General features: G+C 43.0%; 1 protein-coding gene and 1 pseudogene across 1 annotated transcript; one reads left to right on the top strand and one right to left on the bottom strand.

Moving 5' to 3' along the window:
- LOC143030274 (uncharacterized) overlaps window positions 1–21,067 on the top strand; it is a 30,739-nt pseudogene extending 9,672 nt beyond the window's left edge.
- Window positions 4,403–11,597, bottom strand: LOC143031100 (uncharacterized). The gene is made up of 2 exons (XM_076194530.1): window positions 11,459–11,597; window positions 4,403–5,495 (listed from the first exon to the last, which is right to left on the bottom strand). Exon 2 carries the CDS (start codon window positions 5,266–5,268, stop codon window positions 4,408–4,410), a length of 861 nt encoding a protein of 286 aa, XP_076050645.1. The 5' UTR covers window positions 5,269–5,495; window positions 11,459–11,597; the 3' UTR covers window positions 4,403–4,407.
- Window positions 21,068–24,481: the final 3,414 nt, after the last annotated feature.

The following is a 24,481-nucleotide window of genomic DNA, read 5'->3' as shown; positions in this document are numbered from 1 at the left end:
CCTGAAGTACCGACCTCCAGCCCCATGGATATCCCCAACAACTACTTTCAACCACACACAACTACCACACGCAAAGAATCACTGCTCACCAGGGGAACTGAGAGACGCTGCACGAACAGCGATCCAGGCAACGGAGGCCCAGGGTGGTTTTGTCTGCTACACTGACGGGACTGTCGACCCGGAGAACGGCATAACAGGTGCAGGGGTATACTCCGCAACATACACCGCCGCCTGGCACACATCAGACCACTGCTCGACCTTACAGACTGAGCTGGTGGCAATGCAAAAAGCCCTGGAGTACTCAAGCCAACTACAAGGGCCGGTGGTCATACACACAGACTCTCTTGCGGTGACACAAGTACTCCAGAAGAATGACATACCCACCAACATAAACATTATCACAACAATACTCTACCTCCTGCAGCTACACAAGAGACAAAATCGCCCAGTCATCATCAACTGGATACCCAGCCACATAGGGGTACACGGAAACGAACGAGCAGATGAGCTGGCCAAGACAACACGCTATCATCCTCACATAGAAATCAAAGTCCAACCATCAACCACATTAATCAAAAGCTGGGCCAGAGACCACCTACAACGAACAAAGGTAGCCAACCACAGAAAATCGATAAGCTCAGCATCAGCAAGCGCAAAGTGGTACGAGAGGGCCACCAAACTGTGCCCTCATCCCGCCACCAAGATCGCCGACAGACGACTCTCCGTGATCATCCACAGGCTCAGGTTGGGGTACAAGTGCTGCTGGGAAATCATCATCGAACGAGAGACAGGAAAGGGAATGCGACCACTGCGGCATGAACGCCTCAGAGCCTCTCCTTCACGACCTACCTACTAGAGTGCGCTCACACCATCGCCCTGAGAAGAGGTAGACAATTCAACCCCATGGCCCCCGAAGCTTGGAAGACTGGAGCCGACATAGTTTACAACATCACCGAAAACATAGAACGGCTCGCCCACATCCTGGTCGGATACCCTCCGCCCAGATAACTACAAAAACGCCGGAGTAGCTGAACACAGAGTGGCTCAACACTTACGGGCCTCCGAATGGAGAAAGGCCCGTGTGTAGATAAACATTATCTACCGAATAAAAAAGAGAGAGAAAAAAAAAGCCATATGTCTGTACTTGAAAAAGCTGTAACAAGCGAAACGTCGTACCAATTAAGGTTTCGATCTCACACGGTGTTGATTCTCACAGTCTTGTCGACTTTTGCCATTATGTTTCACACAATAGGTCTAATATCCCTTAACCCATTCAACTCCGATGACAAGATGTCTTGTCATTTGGTCAAATAAAACAAAAAATCATAAAACACCAAAATGTTTGATCAAACACCAGAAAAATATGACGTCAGTCCTCGCTTCGCTGCGAGCGAAGCGAGGATTGACGTCATATTTTTCTGGTGTTTGATCAAACATTTTGGTGTTTTATGATTTTTTGTTTTATTTGACCAAATGACAAGACATCTTGTCATCGGAGTTGAATAGGTTAAAAGAGACTGAAACTCTCCTATTTTATTCTGAATGCCATCAATGTTAGTGTACACACATTTAACTTTATCATTGCTGGTGGAACATGTGATGCGAGGGTGAGGCTCATCTAAAAAAATTCTATTCACCTTAATTTTAACTACCTTTTCACCACGGATAATCCACTTACTGTCCCTTGTTTTAATACTTATTTCATACAAATTAGCCCAGCACGTGATCCAAAGACCAAGGTGAATACTCAAGGATATATTACATTTCATTATCAGCATGTTTTTTTATTTATTTCCTTAAATATTTTTTTCATACAAATTAGTTCATATTCTTATTTAGAAACAAGCATATTGGCATTTTCATCACTTAAGCATATATACATATACACATATGTGGGTCTTCGTTTGGCGACACGCGGAATTTTTCGATGAAACTTTCACAATAAAGTTTCGTATGCTGATCACAGAAATAACATTAATTCTATTGAGAAATTAAAAAAGTGAAAAAAAAAACGGTTTTAATGGTAAAAAAATTACCGAGACCTTAGCGGTAGCAGAATTTTTACCGGTAAGCTACCGTTAAGGTTGTTACCGATAAAACCGGTACACCATTAGTTCTGGGGCATCAGAATACACTCCAGGCAGGAACTTTAATCTTGACTCTTACTCGTCGACTTTTCTCTCTATACCTATTCCAAATACTCATGCCATCTCACTAAAAGTCAACAAAGTACAGCAACGGATTCTTTTCTCTCGACAATCCGTTCCATCGTTTCAAATATGTATTATATATCATTATAAAACGAGTCACCAATGAAGGCGAACTTTGATCGATTTCGTCTCGACCTACAGACACCCAACCATCCTAAACCACCCTGGGTCCCTCAAATACTTGGCTCATAAGCCCTGAAATTGCCGCATTCATTGATACTCAAAACAAAACTTACATCTACTAAACACTGTGAGAAACACACTGACCACACACCACCAATGCGGTACACCTACTGCAAGTCTCTTAATCCAACACTCGCCAACCGCCACTTGTGCGGACGTTTGGGCCCAGGACATAAACCAACTTCAAAGGATTACACAGGAGCATGCCGACAAGAGACCTTTTGGTCCATAACTAGGTCGGATCCGGAAAAAATATAATGATAACTAAAAGAAAAATAAAGTTAATGGTATAAATAATAACAAATTTATTTAGCAATGAATCAATATACATGAAGTGCAGATAATGAAAGGAACACATAGTTCGAAATAGCAATTACAATTGCAGAAGATAACAAACAGGTAAACAGTAAATAATAGTAAATTGGTAGATAACTAATAATGAAACGTAAATAATTGTGAGGAAACTACACATACTCTGTTAAATTTCTCGATGTGTAGTGGGTTCCTCTCGGCCGAAATATAATCTTGTTGGATAGGTTAAATACATTTCCAAACACAGTAGAGTCACAAGACAAATAAATGTATTCGCGGACTAACCAGAGGTAATGTTCCAGTATTTAATTGAATAGCTTTAACTCCAAGTATGCATCGCGTTTTTTAAGTAACCATATACTTCTTCCATATAGATAACATGTTACAGTTAATCAAACTTGAAAGAAAATGTGAAAAAAATCTTATACAGGTGAACACACCTTTATTGAGAATACACTTCGGAAAGGCTTCTTGCCTGTATAGGCCACTGTGTAACATTAATATTGATGTTTTTGTGAAAAACCCTGCAAAGCAAAGGTAATTATGTACAGATCTTTACATATCAACATTCTTTATTGGGAGAGCTGCAATGTTAATGCCACACTGAAAAGTTTTCCCCCTGGATGGATCTCCCAAGTGATTTTGTGTAAGAAAGCTTCATCACCACAGGGGTCACACACGGCCTCTCCCTTGTGTGGGCCCTCGTGCGAGCTTTTGGATGAGGCTTTGTCATGACAGATGTATAGTACAAGTCGGGCTTGAAAGGCTTCTCTCCAATGCGAGTCATCATATGACATTTGAGACCACCCATTCTCCTGAAAGTTCCTTCGCAATGGTCACACTGGAAAGGTTTCCCTCCTGTGTGGGCCGCTATTTGCCTTTTGAGAATATGCTTTCCTCTGAAAGCTACGTCCCAAAGCTCACTGTTGAAAGGATTCTCTCCTGTGTGGGTCATCATGTGATATTTGAGGTCACATTTCGCCATGAGAGCTGTACCGCATAAATCACACTGGAAAGGTCTCTACCCTAGGTGGGTCAACATGTAGTTTTTGAGATGATGCTTTTCTCTGAAAGGTGCGTTCACACTTGAAAGGCTTCTCTCCTGTGTGGGTTGTGATATAATATCGGAGATTTTAGTTTAAGGTGCATGGCAAAGGTCACAATTGAAAGACTTCTCTCCTGTGTGGGCCATGGCATGCTATCACAAATTCAACTTTATTCTGCAAGCTGCGTCGCAAAGCTCACACTTGAAAGGCTTCTCTCCTGTGTGGGTTATGGCACGCTTTCGAATATTTGACTACATTAACAAAGCTGAGTCACAAAGATCACATTTGAAAGCTGTGTCGCAAAGGACATACTAGAAAGGATTCTCTCCTGTGCGGGTTGTCATGTCTCTTTTGAGATGATGCTTTATTTTGAAACATGCTTCGCAGAGATCATACTTGAAAGGCCTCTTTCCAGTGTGGGTTATCACATTATGTCGAAGACTTAACATTGCCGTGAAGGCTGCGTTACAAAGGTCACACTTGGAAGGCTTCTCTCCTGTGTGGGTCATCACGTGGTATTTGAGACCACTCGTTCTCTTAAAAGTTGCGTCGCAAAGGTCACACTGGAAAGGCTTCTCTCCTGTGTGGGTCATCACGTGACATCGAAGAGTTGACTTTCTTGTGAAAGCTGCGTCGCAAAGGTCACAGTGGAAAGGCTACTCTCTTGTGTGGGTCATCACGTGACATCGAAGAGTTGATTTCCTTGAGAAAGTTACGTCGCAAAGATCACACTTGAAAGGTTTTTCTCCTGTATGGGTCATTAAGTGACTTCGAACTTGTGATTTAGTTGTGAAAGCTGCTCCGCAAATATCACATTTGAAAGGCTTCTCCCCTGTGTGGGTCATCACGTGACATTGAAGATTTGACTTCTTTGTGAAAGCTGCGTCGCAAAGGTCACATTTGAAAGGCTTCTCTCCTGTGTGGGTCATCACGTGACAGCGAAGAGTTGACTTCTGTGAGAAAGCTGCGTCGCAAAGGTCACACTGGAAAGGCTTCTCTCCTGTGTGGGTCATCACGTGACATCTAAGTTTTGACTTCCCTGTGAAAGTAGCGTCGCAAAGATCACACTTGAAAGGTTTTTCTCCTGTGTGGGTCATTAAGTGACTTCGAACACATTCTTTTGTTATGAAAGCTGCTCCGCAAAGATCACATTTGAAAGGCTTCTCTCCTGTGTGGGTCATCATGTGACGTCGAAGACTTGACTTTGTTGTGAAAGCTGCGTCGCAAAGGTCACACTGGAAAGGCTTCTCTCCTGTGTGGGTCATCACATGACATCGAAGTTTTGACTTACTTGTGAAAGCTGCGTCGCAAAGGTCACATTGGAAAGGTTTCTCTCCTGTGTGGGTCATCACGTGACTTCGTAGCTCTGACTTTGTTTTGAAAGCTGCTGTGCAAAGGTCACACTGGAAAGGTTTTTCTCCTGTGTGGTTCATCACGTGACGTCCAAGACCTGCCTTTGTTGTGAAAGCTGCGTCGCAAAGGTCACATTGTAAAGGTTCCTCTCCTGTGTGGTTCATCACGTGACGTCGAAGACTTGCTTTTGTTGTGAAAGCTGCGTCGCAAAGGACAAAATGAAAAGGTTTCTCTCCTTTGTGGTTCGTTATATACCTTTTGAGAATACTCTTGTGGGATATATCTGCATCACGTTAGCCACACTGTGATACTTTTTCTCCGGCGTTAATAGCGAATGTATAGAATTTAAGATCGACTTTCCTAGTGAAATCTGGATTGTTAAATTCTGGCCCTGAAAATAAAAAAGTAAAACTTTTAAATGTCTGTAAAACTTTGTGGATTGAATATAAAGTTGGAATTAAAAACCAAATCGTTTAAACATCGAAATACGTATAAACACACCGTGATAAGTCCATATGTCGCATGGAATACTAAGAAATAAACAGAAGAATATGTTTGATGTCATTTGACACTACTAACACCCTCTTACCAAATGCTCTTACACTCCTAGCAGAAATAGCCAAGTCTGTTTTTTGTCATTTGAAATAAGTCAAATAATCTGTAAGTAAAACGGCCAATATAAGTTCTAATTTTAGCAACAATTGGTCCCACATTGTCGGAGGAATTTCGTGACAAACAATGGCAGACATACAAACTAAACTTCTCAGATCCTTATAATACAGGCGTGCGCAACATCTCCATTAACCCATGTTTCAATAACAATCCTAACATCAGGGTGTGAAAGAACTGTGGGATGATTTGCCGGTTTTTGTGGGAAGCATTGGAATGAATTGCTGTGCCAGTGGTCACTAGAGGGGACAGTAGTGTGATCGGCCCGGGCAATGGGAAGTCCGGGGGTTCGATTACCGGGCGGTGCCAGCCTTTCAGTGACGCTCCTGCCACACAATTGTTTGGTGGCAGTGTTGGGTGACTTGAGAGCGCGAATTGACAAAGAAATTGATTATGTAGTTGGAATATATGGTATTCCAGGAAGAAACGAAAGTGGGGAGAAATTATTGGAAATGTGTGTGGAGAGGCAAATGGTGGTTGCAAGCAATCTCCATCGAAATGGTAGGTTGGGTAGTTATCGACCCAATGGATACTCGCATCAACCACTTTGGAGACCCTGGTCTAGCAAGTGCTCAACGAACATGTATCACACGGCCTTTGCCAACAGTTTCACTCTTTTGGCGTCTAAAATATGACGTCAGTCCTCCTCGCTTCGCTCGCGAGCGAAGCGAGCAGCGAGGACTGACGTCATACTTTTCTGGTTAGACGCCAAAAGAGTGAAACTGTTGGCAAAGGCCGTGTGATACATGTTCGTTGAGCACTTGCTAGACCAGGGTCTCCAAAGTGGTTGATGCGAGTATCCATTGGGTCGATAACTACCCAACCTACCATTTCGATGGAGATTGCTTGCAACCACCATTTGCCTATCAAGTTCTTGGTGGCTGGGTACTCCACGGACTTCATCCTGCGACAGAATATCAGAACGTGTTATGGACAGAAGACTCTCTTGGGAGCGTTTTTGCTTTGTAACTGTATCCGCTCGCCCTTTAATGGCTCATGCTATCCAAACAAATTGGAAGATGCCTCTTCCTTTCGTGACTTCAAATCGTGATGTTCTGATGATAGATACAAATTTCAAGACAATCTCTGATAAATTTAAAGTGCACACCTATATGATGTAGTAATAGAAAATTAAATATAGATTTTGTATATGAGAATACATCAATATACGTTTTCTTGGCGGAAAAAAAACTTGTTTGAAGTGATACACTACCGAACGAAGCCGCGACAAGAGCTTCGATATGCCATGCTTTTGATAGATGCCGAAGTCGAAGAAACTAAACTATGATAAAATTGGTCTAACTTAACCTCCTACGAGGTTAAGTACCCATCGCCATCGTCAAAATGACACTGACAGGACTGGACAGCAGAAACAAAGTTTCAAACCTCTCGTCACAGCTCCGTTCGGTAGTGTATTTGCTTTAGCATGTTTTTTTTTTTTTTTCTTTATTAATTTCCACCACAAAAAGCATATATTACGTTTGTGTACTATAATTTACCAATTTAATATATAATTTTGTATTCATATATCGCGTAGATGCGGATTTCTCTAGTGAAATTAATTACTTAGTGCAGCATGTAAATGAATACAAATGACATGGGAATGTACTCAGCCTACTGATCGCCAGTTGCCAAAATACCAGTATGTTAACTGGTGGAGGTGGTGAAAACAATACCTGTAAGATCCACAATCAGACTTACCACGAATGAAAAAAAAAAAAAAAAAAAAATGCACATATGTGATATCCGACTTCAGAAATGATCATTTTACTGGTCTATATGAGCTGGAGGAAATCTGGGTGAAAAAACAACATATATTATCCAAAGTTACATTCCACTTAGGGGTATAAATTCTAATATTAGCATTTTTAATGTAGATTTGATCGAATTGTATGTTCTGTTTCAATCGGAAATCACTTGTTTGTACGAACCCCCACCCTCAACCACTGTCTGGGGAACACACTACGAAATAAGCATTTTGAGTATAAGAGAAGTTGTGCAAAGCCAGTAATTCACAAAAGAAACAATGACAAAATTGTTAGTATAAGCTATAATACAAGCACATTCTTCCCCTATTCTTACCATACCTAGCCTACACATTCTCTTTTATGGATTTTTTTTTCCAGTGGTATGTGTATGCTTTGTTTCTTATATATGATGTACATTTTGAGGTTTATCAATGTTCTTTTTTGTTTCTTATATATGATGTACATTTTGAGGTTTATCAATGTTCTTTCTCCCATCTAAAAGTCTTTAACAAGGATTGTATTCCATACCAAAAATAATGTACCTGTTTAGGTAGACCAGCGTTATACAATTTGTTGATAACAGCTGGACTTGATTAATTTGAGCCACTATTCTCAGCATCCTATTTGCTTTCTCTAGGGGATGGATATAATGCTTAGATATTCTTCGGGCGCTACACCAAAATAATATTCGTTCTCCACTTTCATTTTTTCCTGAGAGTGAAAAACAGCAATTGTGAAACCTATTGTTAAGGGTAAACTAGATCCCCAGTGTTTAAGTTCTTTTCCACCACTATCTATTATGACGTTTCTGATGAAGTTTCTAGAAAAAGTAATTCTTCATCAATTACTGGAACATCTCCAGTTAGTGAATGCATTGCCTGATAATCAGTTGGTCTATAGACATATTTATTCAACAAAGACCACTCTTTGCTCTGTTGTAAACAATCTGTCAGTTCACAGAGATGAAGGCAAGTGTAGTGTTCTGATTTTACTTGACTTGAGTGCTGCATTTACTGCTGTAGTGTACAATGTATTACTTCAGGACTGTAAGAACAATGGAATTGAAGGTGATGCACTTAAATATTTCATGAGTTATCTAGACAACAGATCTTATTGTGTACAAATAGGAACACCATTTTCTGACACTAGAGATTTACAAAGAGGAGTCCCTCAGGGGGGTGTACTGGGCCTTATTCTCTTCTTTGTGTACACAAGTGAACTCTTGCGTATACTTAGTGAACATGGAGCTGACTTTAAACTATATGCCGATGAGACACTGTTTTATTTGACACTGGATGAAGTAGTGAATACTGAAGTCATGATAGACTGTAAGAACAATAGAACTGAAGGTGATGCATTGAAATATTTCAGGAGTTATCTTGAAAACAAATCCTATTGTGTACTGGGCCCTATTCTCTTCTGTGTGTACACAAGTGTACTCTTGCATATACTGTACTTAGTAAACATGGAGTTGACTTTAAACCATATGCCGATGATGCACAGTTTTATTGCACACTGGATGAAGTAGTGAATACTGAAGTTAAAATAGGTATGATAATGAAAGATGCGGGAAAATGGATGAACTCCAAGCAACTATAGTTAAACAAAGATAAAACAGAATTTCTAACTGTTGGAAAGAGTAATCATCTTAAAGAATTAGACATCTCTACTCTTCAGATTAAAGGAACCTTAATGACTGTAGAAAATGTAGTCAAAGACTTATGTGTGATCATGGACTGTAATCTATCTTTCAAGGATCAAATCAATCAAATTGTAAGAACAGCAGGATATCATCTACAGAATATTTCATTTCTCAAGAACAATTTGGATGGAAATGCAATGAAAATGCTTGTTCACAATCATGTCATTAGTAAATTGTAATTTGCTTTATTATGGACTTCCTAATTACCTATTGAAGAAGTTACATCTAGTTATGATCAGAGCTGCTAGACTCATAAGACCTGGCTCTCCATGAAAGAATAACACCTGTACTCATTGATTTGCATTGGCTGCCAATCAAGGCACGTGTGATTTACAAAATTTATGTCCTGACTCGTCAGCCAGTGCAATTTGGTAAGCCTAGATATATTAGGAATTTACTGCAGGACTTACATCTTGATACCCCTATGGCTCTGAGATACAATGCTGAGCATCACAGGCTCTTTGAGCCCAGAGTTAACTTGGAAAAGGGCTTTAGAGCATTTGAAAAGATTACTCTATGATTATATAATGAGCTACCTGGAAATGTCAAGAATTTGGCCAAATTCTAGTTGTGCACACCTATGCGATATAGCAATAGGAAATTATTTTGTAAATTATAAGACATCAATGTAATATGCGATTTTCTTGATGGAAATCGGTAACAAAAATTTGCAAAAACCTATTTACTAATGAAGTCGCAGGGTTGAATTATATCCCATGTGTGTTTTGATAGATGCTGAGGTCAAAGAAATGAAAGAATGCTCAATTTGTTTATTCTAACATACCTAACTTAACTAACCTATGCAACCTAACCTATATTTAGTAATTCGGTACCTCAAATTCTAAAAATCATCCTGGTCTTCATCACAGATACTGACGGCCTGTGATTATTGTTGTACCTCAGGGAATTAACTGATGAAAGCAAATCCCTGTGTTCTCTCATAAAGTCCAAGGAAGTCCTATTGTCTTTGTAACAGCGCTTATTAATGTCACCTGGAGTTGGAGAACACCTGGTCCACATTGTGAAAGCCATCGTCTAATTGACAGTGGCTGGACAGACAACAGCATAGCATCTGGACCGTATCCTAGTGCCTTCATTCATTAGTAGATTTGCTTGAAGCATTTTTTTTTTCTGCCGAGAAAATCACATACTACATTCATGTCTTATGATTTACAAAATAAATATTTATTTTTTAATGCTATATCACATAGGTGAGCCCAACTAAAATAATACCAAGAAAACCTTGATAACCTTTAAGAAAGCACTGAAGACCTACTTATTCAAGAAAGCAAATGATTTTATTGATATGTGCATTAATGATAATTATCGGTGTTGATACTATATCTATGATGGCTCAGCAGAGCATAGCATAGCCAGTGGACTGTGGACTGGAGCCTAAAACATTCATCAATGGTTAACAGTAAGATGCTTGTCAGTCTCACAGATGAAATTCTGAGTATTTTGAATCCCATTAACATAAGTACCATAAAGAGTGATGCGGGTAGCAATTATTTTTTAGATTAAGATGAGCGAACACCTTTAAATTTCCTATGAGTTAGGTTAGGCTAGGGTTCACAACTGCAATTCTTACCTATATCCATATCAAGCTCTTAGTATTCTGAGCATTTCAATCACCACATGTAAGTAATGCAAATTAATTGTCATGTTCGTGAAAATTAAAACAAGTTAAGACAGTCAAACAACTTGGTATATTAGATATTTGCCAGTCTCACACCTTCAGTTCTTACCTATACCATTAGCTAGTTATCATTGTGAGTATTGTAGACCCCAGATGTAAATACCACAAATCAATAGTAACACCAGTAGAGGTTTAAAAATGATATTGGTAAACATCTCTAATTTACCTAATTTTATGTTTTCTTGATTTATATGACGCTTCTATTAGCTTTTGAAATATATATATAACATCAGTATATAATGTTAACTACTTCCTAGTTCTTGGAGGGCTATTACTATTTGATTGATTGATTGATTTTTATTATTATTTCTTTATGTATCCCAAACCCAAAGAAAGTTTACCTCCCCCTCCACAAATTTTGAAATGCTGATCTTCTTTCAACAGAGTAATATCTAATTTTATCTCATTACTGACCTACAGCATTCTTTCCAAAGTATCCAACACCAAAACAGCTACAATCATAACCACCTACTTCAGCCATCAATGCAACCACGTAGGCTGTAGTGGCGAACGCTTTGAAATCACTTTCATATTACCTGTGTGGCTTCCCTTTTTGGTTACAATCTTCGTGAACTTTCAGCGTTTCACATATGTCCAAGGAATTTCAAAGTCTTGCAACTGCGAGGCCACCGGGTTTAGTTTTGCATACGATGTCCTATTTACTTCCATCTAAAACGCGCAGCCAGGGATGCCGCGTTTTCTACGCTGCCGTGTAGAATGAGAGTGTTGCCATTCCGGGGCATACATTTTTCTCGGGCGTGTGCAGACTTTCATAACAAGATATACTTGTCAAACTTTGACAAAATGTTGGTTCTAGTTTTTTATTCTTGAATGTATATAAGAACCCCATGCCCTAACATATTTTTTATATTATTATCGCAAAAAGAAAGCTGAAACTTGAGCGTAGATTTTTTTTCTACACCGTAAAAATGTAATTTTCGCAGGAAATTAACTTTTCCCTGATACAAACCTGAGGTACTCCTTACAATAGGATACTTCGCGTAGCGCAAATATTTCTACCACTAGATTAAAATCCTCACTCTGTGGGTCTGGGCAACGCTTATCCTCAGTAAAGGGCCCTATTGGGGCAAGAGGGGGGGGGGCTTTCCCTCCACCACAACTCACGCATACTATACTCCATTCTCTGAGCCAGGTATGAAATTAAGCACAAGGTTTGTCAGGCAAGGAGAAGGAACTTTTTAGAGGTGTGGTTGAGGAGGGCCATTAGAGGTAAGGAGTACCTCAGGTTTGTATCAGGGAAAAATTAATTTTCCTGCGAAAATTACATTTGTTCCGAAGAATACAAACTCTTCGGTACTCCTTACAATAGGAGACTCGGACTTAGGAGGGAAGGAAGTTGTTATCTAGCCTGGAAAACCCCCGTAAGGAAAATTTAGTGTGCTAAGACTACGTTGACCAGACCCCTATACATTCCCTTAGACTTTGAAGTGCACCCCTTTCTGTTCCCTGGAGTGGAGACAGACAGGTTATACTCACTTTTGTACCACTGAAGGGCTTGAATTGATTCCCTTGGAGTGCTTGAGAGCCCTCTGGTGAGATAAGGGAATGTAGGAGTATGAGAAGGACTTTGGAAAGTTATCCCTGCGTTTGCCGAGCCAGAACCTAGATGAGTTGTCAGGGTCGGCTGTGTGCCCTTGGGGAGGGTTATATCATTTCAGGACTTCTTGGGCGGCCACTATGGGTCCCAAAGAGAAGTTCCCTAAAGATTCCCACATGACTTCTTTGAGGTAAAAGGAAGTGAACGTATTCTGGCACTTCCATATACCTGCTTGAAGAACCTGGTTGACTGACAGATTCTTTCTGAAGACTAGGGAGGTCCCCACTGCCCTGAGGTCATGGGCTTTCGCTTTAGGGCAATCTGCGTGGTTCATGTCGTAGGCTCTGCGGATGACTTCCTTGATCCAGTAAGAAATTGAATTCTTAGTGATGGGCTTCGGTTTGCCTTTAGTAGAGACGAACAATCTTTTTAATTCTGGTCTAAGATGTTCAGTTCTCTTGAGGTAGGTCCGGATGGCTCGTACCGGGCATAGTACTGTTTCAGTCTGTTCTCCCCCTACAAATTCGTCTAAGGACGGAACACTAAAGGACCAGAATCTAGGGTCGGATTTGGCAGGATCTTGGTTTTTGGCAATGAATTGAGGCATGAAAGTGAAGGAGACCTCTTTCCATCCTTTGGAATGGGCGACTCTATAAGAGATGGCGTGTAATTCCCCTTCTCTCTTGGAAGATGCTAGGGCTAGAAGAAAAACTGTCTTCAAGGTGAGGTCCTTCAGTTGTGCATCTCGGAGGGGTTCGTAAGGGGGACTCCTCAGAGAGTTCAGGACTAATGCCACATCCCACGGAGGAGAACCGATTTCCCTGAAGAGCATGGAAATTTCTGTTGAAAGGGCTAGGTCCATTCCCTTCAGAGAAAACACCTGATTTAGCGCTGCTCTATAGCCTTGCTCTGCCGTGAGGGAGATCTTCTTGGACTTCCTGAGGAAGTGGAAGAAGGAGGGGATCTCAGGAATGGTGGCTTGATCCAGGACTATTTTCCTGGAGTGGCACCATTCTGCAAAGGCATTCCATTTCCCTTGATAAAGGTTAGCTGAGGAAGAGCGAATAGGAGCGGCCATGTCCTCCGCCACTTCTCTGGGAAAACCCTTCTTTAGGAGGATCCGGACCATAGTCTGAATGCGTAAAGATTGAGTGCTGAAGGGTTCTTGTGTCAAGCCCCGTTGATGGGTTGATGTAGAAGATCTGGTCTTCCCTGAAGGGCCAGAGGCTCTTCTACTGCTAGATCGAGGGCATCTGGAAACCATGGGGCTTCTGTCCACCAAGGAGCGATCAAAGTCATCCGAAGGTTGGATGCGTTTCTTGCTCTCTGGAGCACCTTCTGGAGCAAGGGAAACGGTGGGAACGCGTAGGTGTCTAGGTTGTCCCAACTTTGCAGAAGAGCGTCTTCTGCTGGCAGAGGATCCGGGAGAGGGCTGAAATATATTGGGAGTTGGTGATTCCATCTCGTGGTGAAAAGGTCCACCAGAGGGGAGCCCAATTTGCTGAGGATGAAGTTCGCTACTTCTTGATGGAGGGGCCATTCTGTGCTGATTATCTGATTCTTCCTGCTGAGGTGGTCCGCCCAAACATTTCTCTTCCCTGGGATGTAGCGGGCTTTGAGTGACACTTGGAGATTCTCGGCTAGATTGAGGATGTCCATCGTCAGAAGGCATAATTCCTGGGAGAATGTGCCCCCTTGCTTGTTCAGGTAGGCTACTACCGAGGAATTGTCCGACATTATGCCCACTACTTTCCCCGAGACTTGATCCTTGAAGTGACGGAGAGCCAGGAGTACTGCTTTCAACTCTAGCCAGTTGATATGGGCTGTCCGCTCGACTGTGGACCAGGAACCGCTGACGTGATCGTCGTTGAGGTGGGCTCCCCAGCCCTCCTTGGAGGCATCGGAGAACAGGAGGACTTCGGGGGGAGAGGGGCCGAGGGGCATCCCCACGAGCAGGTTGCACGGGTCCTTCCACCAGAGAAGAGAATCCTTGACTTCTTCGGTGAGGGAGATGTGTTGTAGGTGTTCTCCCTCTTTCGGGGACCACTGAGACTTGAGGAGCCACTGTAGCGGTCGCATTCTTTGTCTGCTCCTGGGGATTAATCTCTCTACGGAGGCCATATGGCCCAGGAGGATTTGGCATTGTTTCGCCGTCAGGAACCCAGTCGATAGTGCCTGTGCAACTAGAGAAGTGAGATTGTGGATCCTCTTTTCTACTGGGAAGGACTTCATTAGGGATGAGTCCAGGACCATACCCAGGTACGTGACTCTCTGTCTTGGTAAGAAATCTGACTTCTCCGGGTTTATTACGGTGCCCAATTTCCGGACAAAGGTTAGGACCATTCTCAGGTGTTCTTGGCATAGCTGGGCGGAATGTGCAAGGATCAGCCAGTCGTCCAGGTAACGGAGTAGGAGAATTCCCCTGGAGTGGGACCACGCTGAAACGAGTTTGAACACTGGTGAAGACTTGGGGTGCTGTGGAAAGTCCGAAGCATAGGCAGGTGAACTGGAAGGTGTTGCCCCTGTGGACGATTCTGATGAATTTCCTGGAGGAGGGATGCACTGGTATTTGGAAATATGCATCTTGGAGGTCCAACGACACCATGAAGTCCCCTTCCCTGATAGACGCCCTTACGGACTCTGGGGTGTCCATTCGGAACTTCGTCAGGGAAAGGAACTTGTTGAGTGGAGACAAATCGATGACTGGTCTCCACCCCCCTGTTGTCTTTTCTACTAGGAATAGCCTTGAGTAGAACCCTGGGTCCGGAGTCGAGAGTTCCTCTATAGCTTCTTTCTGGAGCAGAACGGAGATTTCCTCAGCTAGGGCCCGCCCGCGATCCGAGTCCGGGTGGTAGCTGCTGACTTGGATGGGATAGGGGGAGAGGTTTGGAACAGTGTGAAAGAGAAGACGATAGCCTGTCTTGATGACTTGGAGGGTCCAGTCTTCCGCCCCGGCCTCTTCCCATGCTCTCCAGTAGAGAGAGAGGCAACCCCCTATCTTGTGCGGACGGGCTGGCGAATTCCTAGAATTTCCTGGTGGGGGGGGGGCGGAGCCTCTATAATATTTGCGTCTAGGTTCTCTATTCGGAAAGGGGCGGGGCTTTTCTGTCTGCATTTTCGACTTGGAGTGGAGGGGTGGCCTTTCTTCTTTCTTTGAGTGAGGAAACGGCTGTCTTTGCGTCTGAGGGGTCCTCGGGGCTGATGGCGGGGGGTTGGCATTGGCCTCGAGGTAGGGACGGCTACTCTCTCGATGGCTGTGTTATGCATCAGTTGGTTTTTGCTTGTGATTGCTGAATCCACCATGTCCGGGGGAATCAGCATGTGGGTTAGAAGGGGGGCCCTCTTCAATGGAGCATACATTTATCTGAGGAGGGGATCACTGGGGTCTCCTAGGATGGTGTCTCTCCTGCGTGACTCGATGTTGGCCCAAGACGTTGAGAGGCAGGCCGCTTGATGCTTCAGGGCTCTGCTCGAGCTTTCCAATAGAGCCTGGAGGTTGCATTCCTCCTGGGGTTGCAGCTCGGGTAAAAACTCCCTTACTGAAGCCAAGACACGTTCCAGCCAGGAGTTCACCGCGAGAGAGAGAGAGCCAGGCCCTGAACGAGGTCCCTGGATTCTCTGCCGGAAAGGATGACGTTTCATCTGGGTAGTGAATCCACGTCCGCTTTGACAAGCTCTGGTAACCTAACCGGGATCAAGTCTTCTTTAAGGTTTGTCCCTGATGGGATGTAGAAGCGTTTCTGCTGTTCCACTGGAACAGAGCGCCAGCGCGGTTTCTCGGTTGTCCGGTTTGTGAGTGCATCGGAGGCCTGGTCCATGGCTCTTACCGTCTGTGTACTCCATGGGAGTTGGATTGGAGGTGGTTTTGTTGTTTGAGAATTGCCCGCCCTGAAGATTTCCGACTCGAACGTGGCTTCCTCTTCTTGTGGAGGGCTCAGTTGATTAGCTCTCCTAACTTTAGAGAGGATCTCTGAGAAGGAGGGTTTAACAACCATCGGGGATTGCGACTAGGAATCCTGCGAAGTTTGGTAACTTGCCCTCTCATCCCCGGTGCTGTGGACGTCGTCGTCGTCGTAGGATCGGTTCGGGGGGTTCCGATCAGCTGGAACATGTTCTAGGGGGGCTCTTATGGGCGTTGAATCCTTTCGAAATTCGGAGTTCAACAGGAACTTTTCTTGAGTTGCCCGGATGAATTCGCGTTGTTCATCCATCATCTGTTCTTTCATTGTGTGAAAGAGGGAATAGATAGTGGGGAGAAGTTCCTGTAAATGCCCGCTTGGAGAGTCGCGATTAGGTTCAGATGGTCCGGGGGACCCTAAAGAGAGGCTCTCTCTTCTGGTAGAGGTGGGTTTACCCGCAAGTAACGCGCGCGTAGGCTCACCTCTGTCTTCGTGATCAAAGGGCATGGAAAGGTCTCCGTTGATCACCCGGCTCTTCCTACTATGGGTTTATGCGTACTGCGGGATTCCGGAGTAGAAGAGGCTGAGGGGCTCTGTCTTCGAACCCGGGTTCTTTGTCCGTGTCGGCGTCGAGCTTCCGGGAAGGGTCGAGGGCAAGCCGCAAGCGACCTCATCCGGGAAAAAAAACTCGTACAGGAGCGTTAGCTAGCCTCTTCACTCCGGGACACATCGCACGTCTGGCAGCATTAGCTGCCCGACGTGCGATATTGCGTCATAATAATCTAATAAAAAATAAAGTCAGTACTCAATCGTTCGTTCTCTTTCACCCGTGAATTTTGATAACCATAGAAAATATGATGAAGCCAGTTTATAGAGAATGGAGGTTACGTAGGTACGACTACAAAAAATACAATCAAGACGCGACGTCGGCATCATCACGTACCCACTTGCTCCTCATGACGCCTACGTAGACGTCACCGTATGGAAGTGGCTAGAGGTGGCCGGAGGCGCATGTCCGTCTAAGCTAACCGCCCTGGTTGAAGGAATGGAGGACAACTTGGCCTGAGATTGACTCGAGGTGGACGTTGTACAACCTTCCTGTCTACTACGCTTTGGAGGAGGGAGAGAATTGCTCGTCTCCTCTGAAGCCGTAGTCTGCCTTCTCTTGTTTTTGGGGGGTGAAGGTGGAAGCCATTTTCTATGCTTGCGCACCTTTTTCCCTGCATGCGCTTTCCTGTGAACATGAAAGTACACGGACCACTGACTATCATCCCATTGAATGCACGTCTCACACGGGGATGAAGGTGAACACTTGAGAGCTCTACACTTTAAACACCAAATATGAGGGTCCGCTTGTGCTGGCGGTAACGGGGTTAGACAAGGGTATCTCCCTTCGGCGAAGGCACACAACCTATCTTGAACAACAACAATACTGGAACCAGATTCCATACTTACAGTGAAGGGTAGGATACCCGGTGGCGGTTAGGGGAATAATACAGGAAAGGGAGAGGGCACTCAAGAAATTCCAGGACACAGGATGGCGTAGGTAAACCCCGATGAAACTGAAGGACGACGAACTCCTTAGCGTCCTGGTAGTGAGCTGGCGACAATCGAAGCGGGTTGCTTGATTTTCGGCACACAACTTAAATATTAAACCGTTGATTAATTAACGGTTCGCTGCCGTGCTAATAAGGGATTTTGACTTAAAATCGGCCCAATAAGGGGGAAACTAAATAGGAGCAGGTATAGTTGAGAGATGTTGACTCGTTGACTACCGCGAAGAGAATGGAGTATAGTGTGCGAGACTTGTGGTGGAGGGCAAGGGCCCCCATTGCCCCAATAGGGCCCCTTATTGAGGATAAGCGTTGCCCAGACCCACAGAGTGAGGATTTTAATTTAGCGGTAGAAATATTTGCGCTACGCGGAGTATCCTATTGTAAGGAATACCGAAGAGTTTGTATTCTTCGGAGCAAACGTATCTTTTGGGGCACAATATATTATGATTAACATAATTACCAATAAAAGTCATATTTTGATGTACCATTTATTATTTAATAACTAGTTAAGTGTTTTTTTAACAACAGCTTGAGTTTTTAAATGTTTTGAACAGCCTACTGATATGTAGAAAAAATTCCTCGTGTCCTCGTACAGTTGCCACATGCCGCTATTTTTCTATGTTTTGGTACAAAATTCTACGAAACGGCAACCCTGCGCGCAGCACGAGCTTCATTTTGGTTTATTTTACTTTATTGACATCGCTTATACTCAGTTTTCCGTTCACTTCGTTCACGAGTTTTTGTCCTGTTTCCATTATGTACATATTTTCTTTTTTATCTTCTATGTTTACTTTTTCGAATAAACAGTTTACTGCAACATGATCTTCGTTATTAATATTTCCTTTAAATTATCTTATTTTACTTTTCTCTTATTTCTGTAAATAGTGAAGTGCCTCATTATTACACAATTTGGACATCTTTTCTTCCTGGATTTTCGTTCTCTGCCGTAGTTTTAGGGTGTTAAAGATTGTATGGACAAGGTTGCCTGGGTTTATTTTAGTTAAGCCCTTTACTTGGGCTCTGAAGTCATTGCAGGTTTTGTTAGTTTAGAAGTGGGAATGAAGGTCGTTCCAAAACTATTTCAGTTGTAATGTCGTACATCTATTACATTTATTATTTGATCCTTAGTGAACTATTGAAGTATTATAAGAACTTTATTCATTATTTGTCATACTCAAGGAAAATTAAATTTGTTAAATACCTGTATGCTGGAGATGATTGTTGGATAACTTTTATAAGACTCTATTGTTGTTATTAAAAAATGAAAGACAAATTCAAAAAGGAAAAGCAAGATGTCTTTATTTGCCACCACCCGAGAAAAAAGTTAGTTTTTCAGAACTGCTTATAAGTAGAGCGCATGGCGCCCAGACCACTGAATTAGTATCTGGTAAGACATTTCTAATAACATTTTAGCAAGTGTCATCCACTTAATAGATAAGATCGAACAACTTCAAAAGGCTAAAAAAAAAAAAAAAAAAAAAAAAAAAAAAAAAAAAAAAAAAAAAAAAAAAAAAAAAAAAAAAACCGCAGAAGGGTGGTTGACTAGGGCTACTAAGTAGATGGACGTTTACTAGTAAGAGATCCACTTGCATTAGAGAAGTTTGGTAAAAGGTTGTCTAAGCTAGAAGATATTAAAGGTCGGGTAGATTTAGAAATCGATCCTAACCTATTGGAAGATTAATTTGATCAGGCAAATGCAGCAAGGCAAAGGGCTAGGACAACAAGAAGACGATATGCTGGCCAACTACAGGGAATGGCAGTACCAAATAAGGATTCCACCTAATTTGCAAGTATCAACACGTCTTTAGTTCATGCAAAACTTCCCAAGTTAGAATGAACAAAATTTAATGGTGAAATTACCCAGTGGCAGAGTTTCTGGGACCACATTTTATCTCACATAGATGACAAAGAATTGCAAGTAGTTAGCAAGTTGACATATTCATTGTCACTATTAGAAGGTCCTGCTCAAAATGTGGTGCAAGGAGTGCCACACACCAGTGCCAGCTACAAGGCAGTTGTTGATCTTCTAAAGGAACGCTTTAGAAAGACTGACCATATCATTCATGCACATGTCCAGGCTCTTCTTTCTCTGCAGGTACCAGTCGAACAAGGTAGGAACTACATTGCTCAGTTGTGGATACTCCGAGATGAGGTCGTAAAACATATTAGAAGCCGGGAAGGTAACAGGCAAGCAGTGTGAAGTTCTTTTGACTCGCATAATTGTTTCCAGACTCCCAACTAACATAAGACTAAATTGGTCAAGAGACTGTGTTGGCCATGAAAGTGACCTTGAGTGGTTATTAAAGTGATTGAAAAAGGAAATAGAAGTTCTCGAGGGAAATGAAATGTATAAGAACCATACCAGCAATTCTGTTTCTAAACCTATTGCGAGGAATGGGGAGAAAAGGAGAGTTTTTAGCATTAGATGGTCAACAGAAAATTGAAAAAATCAAAGAACTAAGTATTTGTTTCAGATGTTTAACTCTGCGACATTTTTCTAGGTCAAATGTGACAAATGTCAAGGTAATCATAACGTGAGAATGTGTGGTGTGAAGTTAAATGTAGCCCCTCAAGTGAATGTAGTAAATGATAATTCAAATGGTTTCTCTACAGTTGCTATGTTGCCAGGCCATTATAGTAGTAAAACTGTATTACTAACTGTAAAGGTGAAAACCTTGAATAAGATATTTTCCACGCCAAATTACTCTTTGACAGTGGTTGTGATCGACCATATGTCATAACTGTGTAGAAAAATGTAAACCCGATTGGGTTACTAGAACTGAAGTCCCTTATAGTAGCTTTGGTGGTCATACCTCTGCTAAGGACGTACTCGTACAAGGTAGTGTATACAAATTATAGGTGTTGAATGATAAAGGGGAACCAATTCCTATTTATGTTGTAAGCATTCCCAAAATATTTAACCCACTAGTGAGACCAGTAGTTCTAGCCCATGTTTTAGCTCTTCCTGGAACCTGGCTCTTGCCTGCCGGTGTTGTAACTAGTCCTGGATCTAGGCAAGGAGTCTGCCCTCAACGCCTTTCTCCACCAAGGCGGTCAGAATGGCATGGGGGTTTGCCATTTCGAATGCCTTCTCCAAATAGAGGAAAACAACCACAGTGGGGCGGTTATTAATCCGGTTCAGCAGGGCCATGATGTTGTCGGCGGTTCCAACTCCTCCCGTGAAACCGAAGATGTTAGGGAGGAGGGGTCCAATGCGCCACACGAGGCGGGTGAGCACCGTTCGTTCTGCAGTCTTGGCCGTGCAGTTCATCAGGGAGATGGGACGAGACTTGGTGGGATCCCTACGTTTAGGAATAGGTTTTATGTCGGCCACTTTCCACGCCCCCGGGAAGCGTCCCGCCAGCCATGAGGGGCCAGTTTCGTGTAGGGGACTTGATCCACCCTTGTGGCGCTGTCCCGGATTTTCTGAGCTCGGATGAGATGACGTTGAGTGAAAGGCTTGTCCGTCACGTCGGGTCTCTCCCGAGGGATGTCAATGAGTCTGTAACTCTCTGGCCTCAACTGTTGCTGTAAGGTTTGAATCTCCGCAGGTAGTTGGGCAGTGGCACCGCGTGTGGTGAACATGTCCGCCAACCTTTCCGCCTCCTGCCGTGGATGCGGGCGGGCCGGAGATCGTGATGGTCGTTTGCCGGAGGCCGTCCTCAGTTTGGACCATAGGTCGGACAAGCCAGTGTGCTGGTTGAAACTTGCGCACCACTCCAGCCACTTTGCCTCTCCTACTCTGGACGTGATTTCTCGAGCGTGTTTCACCACTTCCCGAAGGAGCTCAAGGTTTGCGGGGCTGGGCCGCTTCTTGTACAGTTTGCGGTGGATATTGACGAGGTGGTTCTGTTGTCGGATTTTCTCGTTATAGAACCACCAGTTCTTACGGTATTGGCAGGCCTGCTTCCTTGGGATGGAGGCACCCGCTGCCCTCCCCATATCAGCAAATAGGTCTCTCTCACGTTCATCTAGGTCCTCCGGCGGCTCATACGCCTCCCACCATTCTTACAGGACAGCTGGGAAGTTGGACCAGTCTACCTACTCAATGTTCCAGCGTGGAGGTTGAAGTGGCGTTCGCGGAACGATGGCCCTCAGGATATTGGTGGCGGGATAGTGGTCGCTAGTGAATGTGGGGTGGACCCACCATATGGCACTAGGAGCCATATTCTTTGAGACAAAGATGAGCTCCAGTCTCCCGACTCGGATGTGATTAGCATCTCCGTTGTTGAGGAGGACAGCATCTCGCACTTCTTTCATGACAGTAGCCAGGTGTCGCCCTGTAGAGTTGGTGGAGGACATAGACTTTAGCAGTGGGTGGTGTGCGTTGAAATCTCCGCCCACGATGACGCTGCCATGTATAGCAAGTGAGATTACTTCATCCAGCTGCAGTATTCTACTCGGTTGTTTGTGAATGTTGTAGACGGTGAGCGGAAAAACCGCCGAGCTGGAGTACTCTGGCCCACCTCCACTCCTTCGCCGCAGTGCACAGGGTCAGTGATCCTGTGATGAGGGAGGCTGCTCCGTACTGTCATCATGCAATCACGGAGGTGGTTAAACATCTGACTCCTTATATATTCAGAGTTTGAGGGGACAACCGGATATGAAAAAGTGTAAACAAAAATTACGTGACTTGCTTATTACTTCGTTACCAGAATTGCTAGAGGTTTATATAATGTAAAACAGATTCAAAACATCTACGTTTCATAGTATGATTTTCATGTTTTATCAAACTCGGGCTATACAAGGAGTCAGATGTTTGTCCATTGTGTTATTTCTGAAGAAGCCTTGCTTGGCGAAACGTTACATATACTAGATCCCATACACTGCTTTAAGCATTCTACAGGCAATAATCCAAGTGTTTCTTTGCATATCATTCTTGTGGATAGCAGACATAAGTTGCTTGTAGCCAAAATGCGTTTCCACACCTGGTGCTTCTTCAGTGGCAGAAAAGTATCAAGAGACTTTTCTATTACACTTCCCTATGACGGCAGACTCTGAGGGAGAAGTAAATAATCCAACATCATACAAGGACATGTTGGACAGAAGAGGTGGTCAACGCCGTCGCGACACCAATTGCGACCAGGAGCCACCGTCTGGGTTTAGGGTCAGGCCACCAACACTTGGAGCAAGACCAGCAAAGCAGAAGCATCGCTCAACAAAGTACATATCACAGCCGAGGTGGCTGGGGAATTATATGTAATTCCTCTTTTTTTCTGTTTGTTTTACCTTTTCTTTAGTTAGCGTCCTTCCAAGCCCAGTATGAGATTAAAGCATATATTCTTAAGCACTTTCATTTATCTTACGTGTTTGTCAGATTATCAGGCCAGCACTCTTCTATCACCACCCAGTTCCAGTTTGATCACCATGTTGTAAAGGTCTATAAATAAAGGAGTCACACATTTAAGCAAGACCTTTATTCAAAACTTATATAATATTGAGACAAGAACGTTGTAGTAACGTCCATTAATGTTATTCAAGGTGGAAACAATTATGACAACAAACATCATTTCACTTCACTCCAACCCCCAGATCATCACCATTGCCAACAAATATTTCATAAGAACTGTATCTTCAGTTTCCTACATACTTGTACTGCATTTCATAATACATTATGCATCTTCACTAACAATGCTGTCAACAACATATTAACACAAACATGAGAGTGATAATCAAGGGTCACGGAATCGCGGGCTTGTGTACAATGTGGTGAGTCGTATGTAATTTCAGTCTCATGCATGTTCAATACCGTATATATCCCTCCCCGTGGAATCCTATGTAGAAAGCAAGGCACATTCCTCACAGTATTCATCCATGTATTGAAAAAATCATGTTAAACAATGTTAAAAAATCCTCCAAATTGCAAATTATTAACACCTGAAATGACAGCTTTACATATTGTTTGTATGAAAGAATTTGTTAGACAGTATCAACCTTTGGTAGACCACAAATCATGAGGCCTAGAGCCATCCTCCAACAAGAAACGTCCACAAAAGCTGTACATGGCAAATGACCTAATAAGATACCCACAAACAACCTACAACCACCATTCCTAATATGTCCTACATCCCAGCAGATGTCAAGGAAGAAAATAAGGAGAATAATGTCCTAGAGTTTGGCACAATGTCAATGCTCATAATTACTGCCTAAGTTTTACTGAAGACAACATGGAGACCCAATGTAGCTAGCATCAGTACTTGGGCCTTTCCACAGATCTCTCTGGAAACCTTGCAATATTGTCTTTGTTGCAATCAATGGGGTCAAACTTTCTATGTCACTGGCAGAAAGTAGCAGGAGAGAAGTCATCGTTTATCAGTTTTTATTTATTATTATTTATTTATTTTTATTTTTTATTTTTTTGTGAAAATGTGTAAGAAATAATCTATAAGTTAACAGAGATCCTGAGCCCAGACCGGAGAGTTTCAGTCCACAGTACATCGTTTAACACCGCCGCAAACAGGCCCATTGATGATCCAGACCCATTGGAATGCCTAACGATGACAGTATTATCTAAGGTGGAACCAATCATGGCAACAGACATCATTT

This window comes from Oratosquilla oratoria, chromosome 12 (assembly GCF_046742065.1).
Source record: "Oratosquilla oratoria isolate Oo_2021 chromosome 12, ASM4674206v1, whole genome shotgun sequence".
Lineage (NCBI taxonomy): Eukaryota > Metazoa > Arthropoda > Malacostraca > Stomatopoda > Squillidae > Oratosquilla > Oratosquilla oratoria.
Note: the sequence above shows the minus strand (reverse complement) of the source record. Positions and strands in the feature narration are given on the sequence as shown.

What these genes read in the sequence shown, in the direction of transcription:
- LOC143031100 (XM_076194530.1), bottom strand. Translation starts at nt 5,268, where the DNA reads ATGAACCACACAGGAGAGGAACCTTTACAATGTGACCTTTGCGACGCA.